The following is a 16,180-nucleotide window of genomic DNA, read 5'->3' on the forward strand; positions in this document are numbered from 1 at the left end:
CCTTTAACAAAGGATAATTGATACTTGCAACCCATATGTTGGTAAATGGAGCCTCTAGGATAATAGCATCAACTGGGAATCCTTGAAAACAATAAAAAAGAAATAACTCCCCTATCGTATTTAAATACTATCTTTCCTAAATAAGGAGTCCTCAAGGTCTTGTACATGAACTACCTACACCAAAGTTATTTGTGAAGCTTGTTAATAATGCAAATTCCTAGACTCCACACTAGACTTGAATCAGTCAGAATCTCAGAGTGAGATGAGGAGAGTGAGAATGTGCATTTTTAGCAGGCATCCCCACCCTAGGAGATTTCTATATTCATGATAGTTAAAATCACTACCTTCTAAAACACAAGTTTTCATGACTTGGACAATTGAGAAGGCAAAGTACTATAGGAAGGGAGAGTGTCCTGTAGCCCATTATTAAGACTGTACCAGAGGCTGACTGGGTTGTTTTGGCTAGCACTCCCTCAAAGAACAACTAGAAAATGTGTGTCAGATGGGGATGTGTGTTTATATATGTACACAGGAGTTGCCCTTTATCTGCAGTTTCAGTTACCTTCAGTCAAAAGCAGCCCAGAAGCAGATAATCCTGCTTCTGTCATATTGCCAGAAGGTCAGCAGTAGTCTAACACTACATCACGATTCCTACATCATTCCCTCATCATCTCACATCACCACAAGAATAACTGTGTGTATAGTACAGTATCTTAAGAAAGGGACCGCAATCAGATCACTTTTATTATATTTTTATAATTGTTCTATTTTCAGTATGTTATTATTCCCTTACTATGTCTAATTTATAAATTAAACTTTATCATAGCTATATACATATAGGAAAAACAGTATACATAGCATTTGATATTATCTGTGGTTTCAGGCATCCACTATAGGTCTGGGAACATATCCCCCATGGATAAGGAAGGACTACTATATGCATATTTGTGTATACATACATATGCTTGGAGGCATCTGAAGGCTACAAAATCAGTGAGATTTTGAGAGTCAATAATCAAAAGAAAAAATCCACAAGAGTTTGAGCTGCTTTTCCCTTCAGAGCAGATGAAACTTTGAAAGCAACAGTGGTGGCCTCTCTTAGAGGCTTAGAACTAGACAGAACTTTGAGCATTCCTACAGGACTAAAAGAACAAAATTTAGAGTCCAGAATCTGACAAGAAAGAGGACTCTAACAAATTTCTCAGGCTTTTTGTGACTTCAAAAAACTACACCCTGGGAGTAATGGTGAACTAAAAATAACTGAAGTCCAGCTTCAAATCAGCTCAGTTTCTGATTGGATTAAGATGATATCCCCCCAATTTTAACTGTTATTCAGGAGAAAAGTAACTTTTGTCTGGAAGAAGATAATATTACCCCTAGCCCCTCAAATTATCTCTACAACTTCCATAAACAGTATCTAGTGTTTAATAACAAATAACTAGACATACAAAAAGTAGAGGCCAAAAAATACAAAAAAACAGATAATAGAAATAGATCAACAAAGGATCTAGATATTGGCATTAATCATGTATGCACTTTAATATAATAACTAATATAGTAAAATATTTGTTAAAATTGTACTATTTAATAAAATTTGATATTACATAATGAACTGTGTAATATGTCAAAATATATTTTTTTTTTCAAAATATATTTAAAGTACAAAGAGAAAAATGTCTGGAAAACCCAGGAAGAACATTGGAGACATACAGGATGTAGGAACAGATCTAAAAAAAATACATATAATTAGAGTCCCAGGGGGAGAGAAAATTAAAAATGAGGTAGGCATAAGATTTAAAGATATAATGACCAATTTTCCAAAATGGATGACTATCAAACCACAGTCATTATGGCACTATGAACTTCATGCAGGATAAGTACTAGGAAAACCACACCTAGGAAAATCACAGTAAAAATGATGAAAGAGACCAAACAAAAAACAAAAAACAAAAAAAATCTCAAAATAGCCAGATGAAAAAGCATTATCTTCAAAAGAGCAGCAGGAAGATTGGAAGCTGACTTTCCAATGGAACAGTGAAAGCCAGAACAAAATGGATGTTGTTTTCAAAGTGTTGAAATAAAATAACTGCCAACCAAGATTTCTATGCCCAGTGAAAATATCCTTCAAAAAAGGAAGATAGAGGCAGCCCGGGTGGCTCAGCAGTTTAGCACCACCTTCAGCCCAGGGTGTGATCCTGGAGACCCGGGATCGAGTCCCACCTCGGGCTCCCTGCATGGAGCCTGCTTCTCCCTCTGCCTGTGTCTCTGCCTCTCTCTCTCTCTCTCTCTCTCTGTGTGTGTGTGTCTCTCATGAATAAATAAATAAAATCTTAAAAAAAAAGAAGATAAAATAAAGATATTTTCAGGCTAAAACTGAGGGAATTCTTTACCACAGATAGGCAGAACAAAAATCCCAAATGGAAGCACAGAAATGCTAGAAGTAAGAAAAAGCAAAGAAAGGGTAAATCTAAATATTGATTTTATAATATAAGAATAATAATCTTTTATGGAGTGTGTGATACAGAGAAAATTAAAATATATGATAGCAAGAGTTCATACATTGGGGATGTTAATGGACTTAAAGTGTTCTAATTCTAAGGTCACTGTATTATCCAAGAAGTGAAGTGTTCATTTATGTGGGAATTTTGGTCAGATAATACAGCATCATCAACACTGTGCAGAAAGTGTGCATGGGGAGTTATGAGAGCTTAGAGGAGCAGGAAATAATGCCTGCTTTATTTCCGTAATTAATTAACACTGTATAGCAGGTGACTTGCTTTAAAATGTTCACATAACTCAACCTGACCGGTACTGACAAGTTTATGATATAATGCAAAAGATGACAAACTTTTTCTTTTTAGAGATGACAAACTTTTAATGTACATCACAATCACCTTGTCGTATTCACCGAAATTCTAATTCTAAATTCTAATTCATGAAAACAGCTAGGATCCAGGAAACCTATGTTTATGATAAGCACCTCCAGGGATTCTGAGACAGCTCTCAGAACACTCAGGGAAACACTGATATAAATGTCACGGAAGAGAGGCTGCAGAAAGCAAGTCCAGCTTGCTACTTCATAAGGGAATTTTTCCTCTCCTGTACTCCAAATTACTCCATAGTAACATTTACTTCACAATAAGGGCTTTTTCTTTTTTTTTATTTAAAGATTTTATTTATTTATTCATGAAACACACACACACACAGAGAGAGAGAGAGAGAGGCAGAGACACAGGCAGAGGAAGAAGCAGGCTCCATGCAGGGAGCCCAACATGGGACTCAATCCCGTGTCTCCAGGATCATGCCCTGGGCTGAAGCCAGACACTTAACAGCTGAGCCACCCAGGTGTCCCAATAAGGGCTTTTTCAAAGGAAATTTTAAGTCTTCCTGAGTATTTATTTTTAATTTCATGGCTTTGAAAAGCAACTATTGTTTTCTATTAAATAGAAGAAAAGAAAGTTTATTACACTATCAGAGGCTGTCTAAGGTCAGGGTGCTTTAGGTATCTCTGTGTTCAGAGTGTGCACAATAGTCAGTAGGCTATCTTTACTTCCCCACCCCAAGCCAAGATATTATACATGTAGGCATCTTATAGTACCTTTCTCTTCTAGTACTTTTGCAGCATTGGTTGCAACTCTGTAAGGCAACGAAAATTAGTACATATGTGAAGCAGTGACATTATAGTCAAGTAAATGCAACATCCCCTATGAGCATCTGATGAAAACTCTGGACCCTCTGGTAGGAACACAGACATAAAACTTTGCATAGGACTTCGAGGGATTCCCCTGGCCCTAAATTAAGAATCCTTCTCTTTAATACTCTCAAGGAGAGTTCTGGAATGGGCTTCAGTGTCATAGGCAACCACAGAGATACACCCTCCCTTGTATTACAAACAGGCACACTGTGATGGCGATGTCTCTAGCCACGTGTGGGATATGAGAGAAACCAGAGCCCAGGCCCCTAGCTCAGTGTTTCCTCCTCTGCTCACTGCTGCCTTTGAGGACACTAAAGCCCCAAGGACTCCCACCACCACCAAGAAGCCATCTTCAGACCCCACTTACCCTGTACCAAGAGAGTGGCCCCAGAGACACACAGGCGTGGTGCCACTTCTTGCTTTGGTCCACTCATAGACACAGACGGCATCTGAAGTCAGCCCCTCCTCTGTGGGCTCACCCGTGGAGTCCCCAAACCCTAGTAACAAGGAAAGGCAAGCAGAGTTTCACTACCTCCAAAATGAGGGCCACCCAAAGTTCTCCTGCTTACTGAAAAATCTTTATATGCCATCCTTAACACATACCTCTGTAGTCCACAGACAGGACATGAAAGCCACCATCACTCAGCACCTGGATGGCAAAGGAGCTATTATCATTTTAATTAGAAAAAGTGGTTTAACCTCCTCAATACTTCCATAATCCTCATTGTGATGGTTTCCTAGCCAGAGAATAGATGAAATCTGCTGTTTGCCTTGGAACATGAAAAGGTCAGACACAAGGAGAAAGAAAGGAGGCGGCAGCAGAGCAGGCTCAGACAGCCTGGCAAAGCCCTGGCTCCGCCCCTTACCCTCAGTGTGACCTTGAGCCAGCCACTTAACATCTGAATGTGTGAGCAGTATTCTGAAAAATGAAGAGCAATGGTAGCTACTACCTTCAGGACTGTTGGACGATTACATGAGATGAAAGTATTGAAGTATCTTGGTACAAAGTAAATGTCCATTTTAGGAATTCCCTTCAGAACAGAAAGTCTACACAGAGTTGTATTAAAGATAAATAATGGGAAGATACTTCTATTAAATATGAACAGATAAAGAGTTAATATCAATCAAAAATAAAGAGATCACTCAATTATATGAAACCACTGCCACATCTCGTGTGGATAAATGAGGAAGGAACATAAAAACATAATTTTAAATGAAGTGAATTACAATGATAGAAGAGAGAGAAAAGGGAACAAAAATTTGCTGTGCATATGCTTTTAAAACTTGACTTAATCCTCACAACAGTGCCTAAAGGTAGGTAATATCCCCATTTTATAGGTAAAGAAATTGAGTCTTGAGGGTTTGAGTAACTTGCTTGTGGTCCCCCAAATGGCTAGAGGCAGAACAAAGATTCACTCCTGGGTCTGTTATGTCTGAACACTGTGCCGCCCCTACCACAGCACAGATGTGGGTGGCTGAGTCTCACTAGGAATCCTTAAATATATTTTCACCCAATAATGAGGAAAGAAATGAGACTTTTTAATGTCTATCTCAGCTACACAGCCTCCAAAATAGTTATCCAAGACACAGAGCATGTAAGCATCCCAGGAAGTGGCAATGTTCATGCATTGTCTGTGATACTGTAGAAGTATGGCCACTTGATGAAACAACTCAAGAACAGAACTCACTCCTAAGAATTTATCTCTAAAAAAAAAAAAAAAAAAAAAATTCAAAAAAAAAAAAGAATAAACTAAATGCTTAAAGTTTTCTCTAGCAACGCTATTTAAATGATTTTTAAGGGGAAAAATTTTAATCTAACAACAGTGGAATAGTTAATAAGCAATAGTCTACAAATAGAATGGAGAATGATCACCTTTTAAATTAGGTAATTATAATAACTAGGGAAAACATGGAAGAATATTTATAATGTAATGTTAGGTAAAGAGCAACAACATGAAATTACATACAGATCTAATCATAGTAACATTAAAAACTTTATATAAAGAGATAAAGACTATTAGGTGAGATTCCGAATTAACGAAAACAGCTGTATTGGATGACTGATGTGATGAATGAATGAAATGAATGAGAGAGAGAAAGTGGAGGAAGGAAGGAAAGAAAGGAAGAAGGACAACTTAATAGTAAAGATTCGATTTTTAAAGGAAATCACTAAAAAAAAAGAAAGAAATCACTCATCTAAAGAAGAGAACCAAGGGCTAGCAAAGACTGGTCAGGCTAGGAGATGATGACTATGGCACAAGGAATCCAAAATCTGCCTGGAGGAAGTCTTATCACACCCTCCCTCCCATCCCAGTTACCACAAGGGTGACCTGGCCACTTTTCACACCTACACCTACAACTCTCTTCCCTTCTGTGCACGCAGGGGATATATAATTCAGCTTTGCTGAGAGTGGGAAAGGAAAGAAAAAACATATGTTCTCATGGACATCACCTTCACCACCATTCCATGTACGAAGTACAGAAAGTGAGGTGCAGGGTGGAAAGCAAACCTAAAAATTAATAGACATGATCATCCCAGGCAGAACTGCATCCAGCCCACCACCCAAGAGCTCTGAGAAGCCAGTGAAGAAAGGGAGGAGTAGACAGCAGAGGAGCTTCCTTCTCTGAATAAGGGAAGGGGGATGAAGGAGGTGCTGGCCATACTGGGCCTGGGAGGCCAGGCCCCACTAATGCTGTTACACTAGGAACCGGCTCTCAGGTGGGAGCTGGTGAGTGGGAAGAGATAGCAGGTCCTTTGGTCAAAAATTGGACAAGCCTGGTCACCTGAGGGAAAGATTACCCAATCGGGATATGGGAGAAGATAAACAGACAGCTGCCCTACCCGCTGTGAGTCAGCTATGGCCATGTCTCCCTCACACTTGGAAATGCAGGGGCCACCCCAACAAGCTACAGTTGGGGAACAGGCTGGTGAGAAGAGCGGTGTTGCCACCATCCCACTTGCAAAACTTCCTGTGGGGCAGAAGCCAGAGCCTGAATGACTTTTAAAAGCATACATTCGATGTATTTATCCTCTACTACAGAAAAAAGGTTGTTTCTCACAGGAGTAATTTTCACTTTTTTTTTTAAGATTTTTTTTTAAATTTTTTTAAGATTTTATTTATCTATTCATGAGAGACACACAGAGAGAGAGAGGCAGAGACACAGGCAGAGGGAGACGCAGGCTCCATGCAGGGAGCCCGACGTGGGACTCGATCCCGGGACTTCAGGATCACACCCTGGGCCAAAGGCAGGTGCTAAGCCACTGAGCCACCCAGGGATCCCCAATTTTCACATTTAATATACTCTCTCCACCCTTCTCCCAGGCCTCAGAAAAAGCGGATAAAAGGGATCTTCAACTTTATACGGTGATGAAGGCAATATATTCATGAAAGTGTTTTGGGAGTCAGAGATGTTCACTTCTGTTTTGATCCCCTGTGGCCACTGCAGGAAGAGAAATCCATGTGTGGGACTTTGAGTCCCAGACACCAAACCCACCTTCCGGAGCTCTCAGTGGATGCCCGTGCTGAGGGCTGAGGAAGACCTACGGCTATAGCCCATAAGAGAAAAAGCAGAGACGTAAAATTGGTACCTTGAAGCCCCTTCAGACATACCTTGACTAGCTCAAGTCTGTGAGGAGCTGCCCTGTAGTGGAAGTTTAAAAAAAAAAAAAAGAGCAAGAATTAGGAATTACAATGACAAATCCAATAAAAATCACTATCATGCCTCTGGCATCAGATCTCATGCCTTTCTTTTTCAGGTTAGAGAAATAAATAACTAGGAGAAAGGAAAATGGTTTTTTGGTGTCATAGCCCACTTGGATGTGTCAGGGTGAATGATGGATGGCTCCCCACTGCTGTTGTGTTCCTCTGCGTGAGCACTGGATGCCCAGATGGCTAGTGCTTCTCAACAGAAGATGTAATGAATTACTGACAATCCATCTCCTTTCCCTGCTACACAGCAAAACTTATCTCTAAGAAAACTTTTAGAAGCTGAAGGAAAATCAGTTCCAGAAAGTGGCTTTTCAGAACAAAGGATGATACAGTCATGTTCACTAAACTGAAATCTGCCTGTACCCTGTTCACTCTGCCATTAAGTACAAGATGAAATGAAGGAGACTTGCGGCTCTGGAGGTATAAGAAATGCTTTTTCCCAAAATAACCATACCATCTACCCTCTATTAACCACACTAATAAAAGAGAGACAAGAATGATTCAAAATACAGAGGATTCTTTTAAAAACCATTTGAATTTTGATTTAGAGCCAAGTGTCTTAAACTGTAGTGGGTCATGGAGCTATGGATTCATTTCCAGAAATATATAACCATACCTGAAATTTTCAGCACAATTTTGGGGAAGAAGTTCATGGACCTCCACGTTTCTCTGGGTCCCAAGTCTAGAACCACTGTTTTCAACAAGGTTCCTATTACCTCCCATTTGGCCTCCTTTTGGCTCAGTACTACAGATAGCAAGCTGAGACTTCTGGCAGAGGACAGGAGGAAGCTGGGGCTAACCCCAGAGCAGTAAATCTGGGATAATAGCAGATTCACAAAGAGGGACAGACATGAATGGGTGAGCCAAATGATCCTTTAAATACATACACACATCGTACACCATGCCCAAGTTTGCACAATCAGAACAATGTTCAATAGTGTTGAAAAATGTTGAATTTCATGGGAAGTCTCTGTAAATGTCGCTCTAAAATGGGCACCTTTGCCTAGTGCCAAGGCAAGTCTTGAGAAAGCCATCAAGACAGAAAAAGACAGTGAAGAAAAGAGACGCAGGAAAGGGAGCCAAGGGGCAGATTCCCGAGCTCATCACTTAGTTTGCAATGTCCCTCCAGAGACAGAGCTCGGTCTGTGGCTCTCGGAGGCTCATCGCCCCTCCCCCACCACAAGCTATCCAGTCACAGCTGATAATCATCACCCACCATAATGACAGGCCCACTGGAGGCTCTGGCAGCACATCAAAGGGGAGCAGGACTTCAGGGAGGCATTCTTTGTTACAAAGCAAGGTTGGAAGAACAGAGAGTGGCTGCGGCATCAGTATTCTAGACCAGAACCAGTCCGATGGTCCCCAGTACCGATGGTCAGAATTCCAGATGATCTCTCATAGAGAATCCATATATTTGATTAATAGGATTCATGCTAAACCAAGGAATCTCCATGTAGTTCTGTGAGAAGACCATCAATAAGGAAATTGCTCTTCCTTTTCCCCTATCTCATGCCTCTTCCCTTTCCAGTCATCCACAGGCTCAGTTCATCATTTCAGACACTCCTTGGGAATAAATATCCCAAAGATATGACTTCTTTGAAATCAATATCCAAATTTTGGAAGTTAGTCCCCCTTTTAGTTAAAGATCTACATTAGTCTGCATGCAGAATATATAGTTTTTTTTTAAAGAAGCCTATTGCCAGCACACCTTCAAATTTCAACAAAGGAAGAAAATACATGGAGGCATAGCTTACAGAGTTCGAAAATGGAGCTCTGCGTTTCATTTCCACACAGGGCTGAAATACTTCCTCTCTCTTTAAAAAAAAAAAAATCCAAGCAAAGGCACTGACCTGTGTTCCGCGCTGCCGTGAAGATAAACAATAATTGGATTGCCATCATGAAGGGCTGCTTCATACCAGCCACAGTCCTTCCCCTTAGCATCTTTCCCCCGGCAGCTGGGAACTGTGTGCCTAAAGAGCAAGAAAATATTTTAACAAACATCTACAGAGAGAACTCGCTTTCCTTGCCAAAGTCTGAAACGCCCCTTATGTCAATGAAAGATATAGATTTATAGGTTTATGTAAGTATAAATATACATTACATGTTTACAAATATAAATTTCTATCTAATAGGTGCACAGAGTAAAAATTAAAATATAATATCACAAACCTCTTACAGTGACAACGACTACTTCTCTACTCCACCTCCTTCATGTGCAGAAACAACCCATTTTAACCATTTACTGCTTTGGTTCTTCTGACTCCTACATCTACTAATCTTCTAAGACTGCAGTTCTTAGGTACAGTCTGTTGAAATGCAATCCATTGGGTGGAAACAAGTCAAAGACAATTAGTATGTGCCACCTGTTATTGGTTTGACTGAAGAAACAAGTTGGAAGAATTTAAAGGGAGACCAGTTTAGATACGAAAAGAAGAACTTTAATATAAAACGAAGCTATTCTGCTCAAGAAACCAGGGACTTTGTGGTTTTAAACACATGCCCATGCTCTAGTTCCACCATCTTGTTAAAACACTGAGTGAACTCTAAAGGTACAAACACTGCCATATGACATGTCACAAGAGGACTTGGGGAACTGGCCACATAATAAAAAATCTTCAGTATTCTCAACCGTTTAGGGGCAGAAGTCTGACATCAAACTCCCAGGCCTCTGTACTGAGAGGACTGGCACCACTGCCAATTAGATAAGCCAAAGCAAGAGCAAAGAATAAAAAGATTTTCAAATTCCAACACTATTTCTCTGCCTCTCTCTCTCCCTCTCTCTCTCTCTCTCTCATGAATAAATAAATAAAATAAAATTTAAAAAACTCCAACTTAAAAAAAAAATTCCAACACTATTAACTGAACTATATACTGTGCGGATTAGGAAGAGGTTATGTGAACTCATATTGGTTCCTAAACATTATATGATTGCATGTTTAAAGTCAGAGAGAGGGCAGCCCCGGTGGCACAGCGGTTTAGCGCCGCCTGCAGCCCAGGGTGTGATCCTGGAGACCCGGGATCAAGTCCCACATCGGGCTCCCTGCATGGAGCCTGCTTCTCCTTCTGCCTGTGTCTCTGCCTCTCTCTCTCTCTCTCTCTCTCTCTCTGTGTGTGTCTCTCATGAATAAATAAATAAAATCTTTTAAAAAAAATAAAAATAAAGTCAGAGAGAGAAAATATAACACAGGACACTGGAAAATTGGCAGCAAAAAAAAATCTTGACATTATTGACATTAGCGTAGCAAAAAAGACAATAGAATGTTCATGATTTTGACAACTGTCTTTTCTGTGCTGTGCCAAGCACTGTGCTAAGCAATGAAAACCCACCAACAAAGTCACCTACAAAAGTTATAGTCTTATAAAGAAGGCACAAACATTAACCAAACAATCACACAAACATTTATTTAACTATAGTGGGGAAAATTCCATAAAGGACAAGCACATGGGTACTAGCTGTATATAAAATGGGAGATGAGGAAAGGCTTCACTGAAAATCACCAAATTACCATTCAAACTGAGACCCAGAGACACCTGGGTGGCCCAGTTGGTTAAGCTCTGCCTTTGGCTCAGGTCATGATCCTAGGGTCCTAGGATCAAGCCCCCATGTTGGGCTCCCTGCACAGTAGAAAGCCTGCTTCTCCCTCTTCCTCTGTCTCCTGCTCCTTGTGCTTGTGCTGTCTTTCCCTCTCTCTCTCTAATAAATAAATAAAATCTTCTTAAAAATAAAAATAAGAAATAAACTGAGGCCCAAAATATAAGAAGGCAGTTAGTAAGGAGAAAGGAGGGAGCAGGGGATCCCTGGGTAGCTCAGCAGTTTAGCGCCTGCCTTTGGCCCAGGGCGTGATCCTGGAGTCCCAGGATCAAGTCCCACGTTGGGCTCCCTGCATGGAGCCTGCTTCTCCCTCTGCCTGTGTCTCTGCCCCTCTCTCTCTGTGTCTCTCGTGAATAAATAAATAAAATCTTTAAAAAAAAAGAAGAAATGATTTCAAAAAAAAGAAAAAGAAAGGAGGGAGCAGAGACATAGAAGTGTTTCAGACAGAGCATATCCTCTGAGTGTGTGGCTTGGTGTGCCAGGTGTGCAGAAGAGTGGGGCAGGGCCAGCTCTGTCAGGCCTGGTAAAAGACCCAAAGCACAGGGCCACACCCAAAAGACTTCACACTCCAAGGTAAAATTACTGAAAAGCAATTTCAAGCAAGTCAAATATTACAAAGGGAAGGTATATGAAACAGCTTCCAGGTGACTCCAAGAAACCCCAACCTCTCCACAGGCAGCTAACACAGCACTGCTCACCCTTGCCCTTATAATATGAAATCTATGTGGATCAAGCAACCCAGTATCCATCAGTGCACTCACCAGATTCCCAGAATCACCCCAGGTTCAACTCTGATATAGAAGTTCACGGTATGAGGAATCTTTAACTCTGGTTTCTTTAAATCCACGAGGAATGGTGCTTTGACTAGAAAGTAGAATTCATTATCAACTCCCAGAATCAAATTCCATGTTTTTTATTCACAATCAAAAAAAGTAGAGGCACCTGGGTGGCTCAGTCGGCTAAGCATCTGCCTTCGGCTCAGGTCATGATCCCATTATCCCCAGGGTCTTGGGATCAAGCCCCACATCAGGCTTCCTACTTGGCAGGGAACCTGCTTCTCCCACTCCCTCTGTAGTTACCCCTGCTTATGCTCTCTCCTTCTCTCTGTTTCTCTCAAATAAGTTAAAAAAAAAACAAAACAAAACTCCAACTCCAAATAAATAAATAAAATCTTTAAAAAAAAAAAAAAAGTAGTCTCATGGTTACCATGGTTTCTAAGTTCCAAGCTACTACACTAAATTCCTAGCAAAGTATTTTATTTTATAAACTAGGGTTAGGCCACAGGGAAGTTGCCAAAACAAAAACAAAACAACAAAACCCCCTAAAGCTCGATTTTAAAATAGCACCAGTGTGACAGACCATCATAGAGTTTTATTCAGTCCTTATCCTTGTCTCACACCAAAAACAAAGGAGACCATTCCCCTAAAAAGGTAAGAGGGTACAGAAAAAAGTAATGACTATTCTGCTACCTACGTCAAGTGTTACTTTTTCCACTAAATAAAACCTAGTCATTAGCCATAAACCATGAAATGTCCAGAATCAACAAACCCCTGGGGACAAGCAGGTGAAAGCATTACCTGTGTGCTAGGACTGTGTGATACATTGACTAATAGCCCTCAGTAGAAAAAATGTGGGAAAACAGAATCCTCACATCAGCTTCTCCCCACCCCCAAATCCTCATTTTCTCTCTTTCAAGGGATATAGCTAAAAAGAAAAAGCAAAAGGGTAGAGAATACACCAAGCAGTGAAACCCCACCCACAAGGTCATGTTGGTCTATTCATCCCTCACAGTCTGCAGGGATTCGAACGAGCCCCCAAAGCCACTGTTAAATAGGTTTCAGACCACTGAAGTCTAGCCACAATTTTATAGCTGACATGCCTTTTTTATTGTCACTTAGGCAACTTTAAGGGCAGTGAGTTCTTTCTTTGGGAAAATATTTATGGGCAAATTCACGAAAGATATATACTTACAAAAATTAAAAAATATTAGCATGTTCATCAGAGGTGGAAAAATGTGTTCTTTTAATGGTTTACTGGCAAAGCTGTGATACAGAGAGGCAATTTTTCTTCCAAGCGTTGAACAGGAATGTGGAAAAGATCTGCAAGATAGAGTGAAACAAGGCAAATCAGTCCAAGTTTTGTCATTTGTTCTTTCTCTTAGCATCCAAATAAAATTTCAGAGACTAACACTGGGAATTAAAGGTAACTTGGCACTTAAGCAACACCCTTTATAGAATTGTATGCGATTAGGACAGATCAGGATTGCACACTAAGGGGGGAACAGGAGAGGAAAGCCTGGGTATGTCAAGCCCAGGTAGGACAGAACAGGAGTCAGGCCTGTTCCCTCAGTGCATACCCACACAAGACCAAGGCTGGACCCCAAAGTCATCAGGAAACAGGATTCAGACTATTTTTTTAAAGGTTTTATTTATTTATTCATGAGAGATCCAGAGAGAGAGAGAGGCAGAGACACAGGCAGAGGGAGAAGCAGGCTCCATGCAGGGAGCCCGACACAGGACTCGATCCCGGGTCTCCGGGATCATGCCCTGGGCCAAAGGCAAGTGGTAAACTGCTGAGCCACCCAGGCTGCCGGGATTCAGACTATTTAACAGTTGCCACAGATTTTAATCACATCACAATTTAGTGCTGTATGTACTATTATTTGTCAAAAGCAGTGAGTGAAAAACCATCAGATCCCCACTCCTCTGGCTGGGTCTTAGCAAGAAACGAGCCAATGAAAGAAAAAAGTCCACTTCTGATGCAACATTTCTGGTAAGAGAGACTGTGGGGAGCAGGGTTGGGAACAAGGTCGTACCAGGAGATTGTCGCTACAGCAGGGCTAGGGCCTGGTCAGGGAATGGGACGCAGCAGGCCATGCACATCTTGTTTATTCTACTATTTATTCCCTGGGACACAAACCACCCAGACCAGGAGCCATCGGAAGACAAGTTATGACTTGTCCGTGAGGGGTCACTGATGCCACTTCTGTCTCTATGCCACATCTCTGAGAGTTGAACCTTTGAGAAATCTACCTTTGAGAAATGAGGAACACAGGAAGTCAGTGTCACCACTTCCTGCTTCCAGTTTTTGTCCACGTCCTCCATTAAATAAATCCCTTCCCTTGTTTTGAACTGTCAGCGTGAAGACTGCTCGGTATAATCAGATCATTAGTTTGTGGGACTGGAGAGCATTTTGCATGAACTGTCTCCCCTGCCCTGATTTCTGCTAGACCAGAGCATTTTAGAAGATGGCTGTACTTTGCAAAGGAGGAGACGGAGAAGTTTAAGTAACCTGCCCCATGCCACAGAGCCAATGAATGGCAGAGTCGTGTGTACCCAGGTCAGTGTGACCCCAGAGTTCTAGGCAGATCTCTAGTGAGCTGTCACGGTCCTGGTAAGTGCAACTTGCCATCCATGCAGGCAAACATGAACCCCGAGAACAAGACTGGCTTCTGGCAAAATTCAGCCCTGGCAACAGCTTCTGGCAACAATTCAGAAAGTTGTTTCAGGGTCACCCTTCTCCCCTTCTGCAGCTTTGGCCTTCCTCACGGTCCCTTCTTCCTCCCACGTTCTTCTTCCTTCCTGTTCTGTATTCTCAGGAGGCTTCTGACTCTAAAGTCATCAAAGAGAGACCTCTAAGAAAAATCCTCCCAAAAGTGTTAATAACTAAAAACTCAGAGTGCTTATACATTTGAAAAAGGCATGAAGGGAGAAGAAGATAATGAATCTCTAGCAATTCTGCTGGGAATGGAAAAGAAACATGGGGAAAGGGTGAGGGGTGCTCTCCAAGTACATCAGACATAGGTAACTGCCTACGCATAAAATTAGCAAAGAAATAATATAAATGATTTTTTCATAATACTTTTAAATAGCCTCCATGAAGGTGCTAGGAAGGAGAGGACACTGTTGCTCTGATTTTAGAGATAAGAAACCAAAACTTAGAGAAGCCACTTTGAGCCCCAGATCAAGCCCAAATGGGCAGAACTAAACATAGTCTGGATTCTTATGCTTCCTTCCAGTTGGCTGGCATGGGCTTTCTTCCTCCTGACTCTGAACTCACGCTACCCCGCCTGTTAACCTCCCACTAAGTTATCTTTTGAAGGTAGCAGGGTGCTGGGGAAGCAGAGGCGGTAGAGGGAAATATGTTTCTGTTTTTAAAGAATAATTCATATAGGACCCTTCTCTCAAATAGCTCAAGGCACTTCTGTGGGAAGCACTGCGGGAAGAGAACAGAGTGACCAGATCCCTTGTTGCATCAATAATGCACAGCAGCTTCTTTTAACTAGGGCTTGTCAATTTGACTTCTCCTGGATCAGTAGGGGATCAAAAGTCACCAGTGGCTAATAGACCTTATTCGAGTGGAGGATGCAATTTCAGCCCAATCCCTGCCAACGGCCAACCACATCAAACAGACACCTTGATGCTCTGGTGTTCTTTCGCCTGCCCTTTGATCAGCTGTGGCTGTAACTGCACAGCATTCCACAGGGGCCACGGAACCTAACTGGATCATTCTTACCTTGGAACCTGAGTGGCTACAGGGCAAATCATTCACGTTCATGCTCAGAAGCACCAGCTATGGGAAGCCCAACTCTAACCCCATCTGGCAAGACAGCTATTCCAAATAATGAGACAAGCCACACATCCATCCTATGTACCCACTCATTTGGCCAACATGTACTGATCAGCAGGCACCTAACTTAACACGTACCTTCTCCTCCCTTCCTCCCTCCCAACCAAATCCTCCCCTTCCTTCACATCCACTCAAGGATTTCTTCTTTGTTGAAGCCTCTCTACCCAGATCTTCCCACAGGGACTTTTCCTCTCTTTTTGCCCTTCCCACTCATTATAATCGGGCCTTGGTTTGACCCTTAATTGCTCTCTGGTGGTTTTCCCACTATTAGTCTTGTCTTCCCACCGAAAAGAAGCACGTGGCATGCAGTGCTTCTCTTATACTGCACCCTGTCTAGCACAGGACTGAAAAGTGGAAGAAAAAGGAGAAGGAAGCAATGCTTACTGGTAGCTTTGGTGGAGAGGGGAAGTGCGTCACTCTCTTTTTTGAATTACAGTTGAAAATTAATTGTGAGCTCCACAAGAGCAGGGCTTTATGCCCAGGCCTACACTAGTCCCCAAAAGGTAGGCGATGCCCTGTACTGTGGAAAGAATGAATTAGCTTATCAGGCCACTC

General features: G+C 41.6%; 1 protein-coding gene across 1 annotated transcript in view; it reads right to left on the bottom strand.

Annotated features, from left to right (window-relative positions):
* ABHD12B (abhydrolase domain containing 12B) overlaps positions 1-16,180 on the bottom strand; it is a 29,652-nt gene that overhangs the window by 11,052 nt on the left and 2,420 nt on the right. Inside the window, exons 2-9 of the mRNA XM_041758247.1 lie at positions 12,968-13,095; positions 11,758-11,860; positions 9,255-9,374; positions 7,306-7,336; positions 4,298-4,343; positions 4,062-4,191; positions 3,599-3,636; positions 2-81 (exon numbers count right to left, since the gene is read on the bottom strand). Coding sequence (XP_041614181.1) covers positions 2-81; positions 3,599-3,636; positions 4,062-4,191; positions 4,298-4,343; positions 7,306-7,336; positions 9,255-9,374; positions 11,758-11,860; positions 12,968-13,095 — 676 coding nt within the window. The remainder of the gene's footprint in view (position 1; positions 82-3,598; positions 3,637-4,061; positions 4,192-4,297; positions 4,344-7,305; positions 7,337-9,254; positions 9,375-11,757; positions 11,861-12,967; positions 13,096-16,180) is intronic.

The sequence above is a fragment of the Vulpes lagopus genome, chromosome 6 (genome assembly GCF_018345385.1).
Source record: "Vulpes lagopus strain Blue_001 chromosome 6, ASM1834538v1, whole genome shotgun sequence".
NCBI lineage: Eukaryota > Metazoa > Chordata > Mammalia > Carnivora > Canidae > Vulpes > Vulpes lagopus.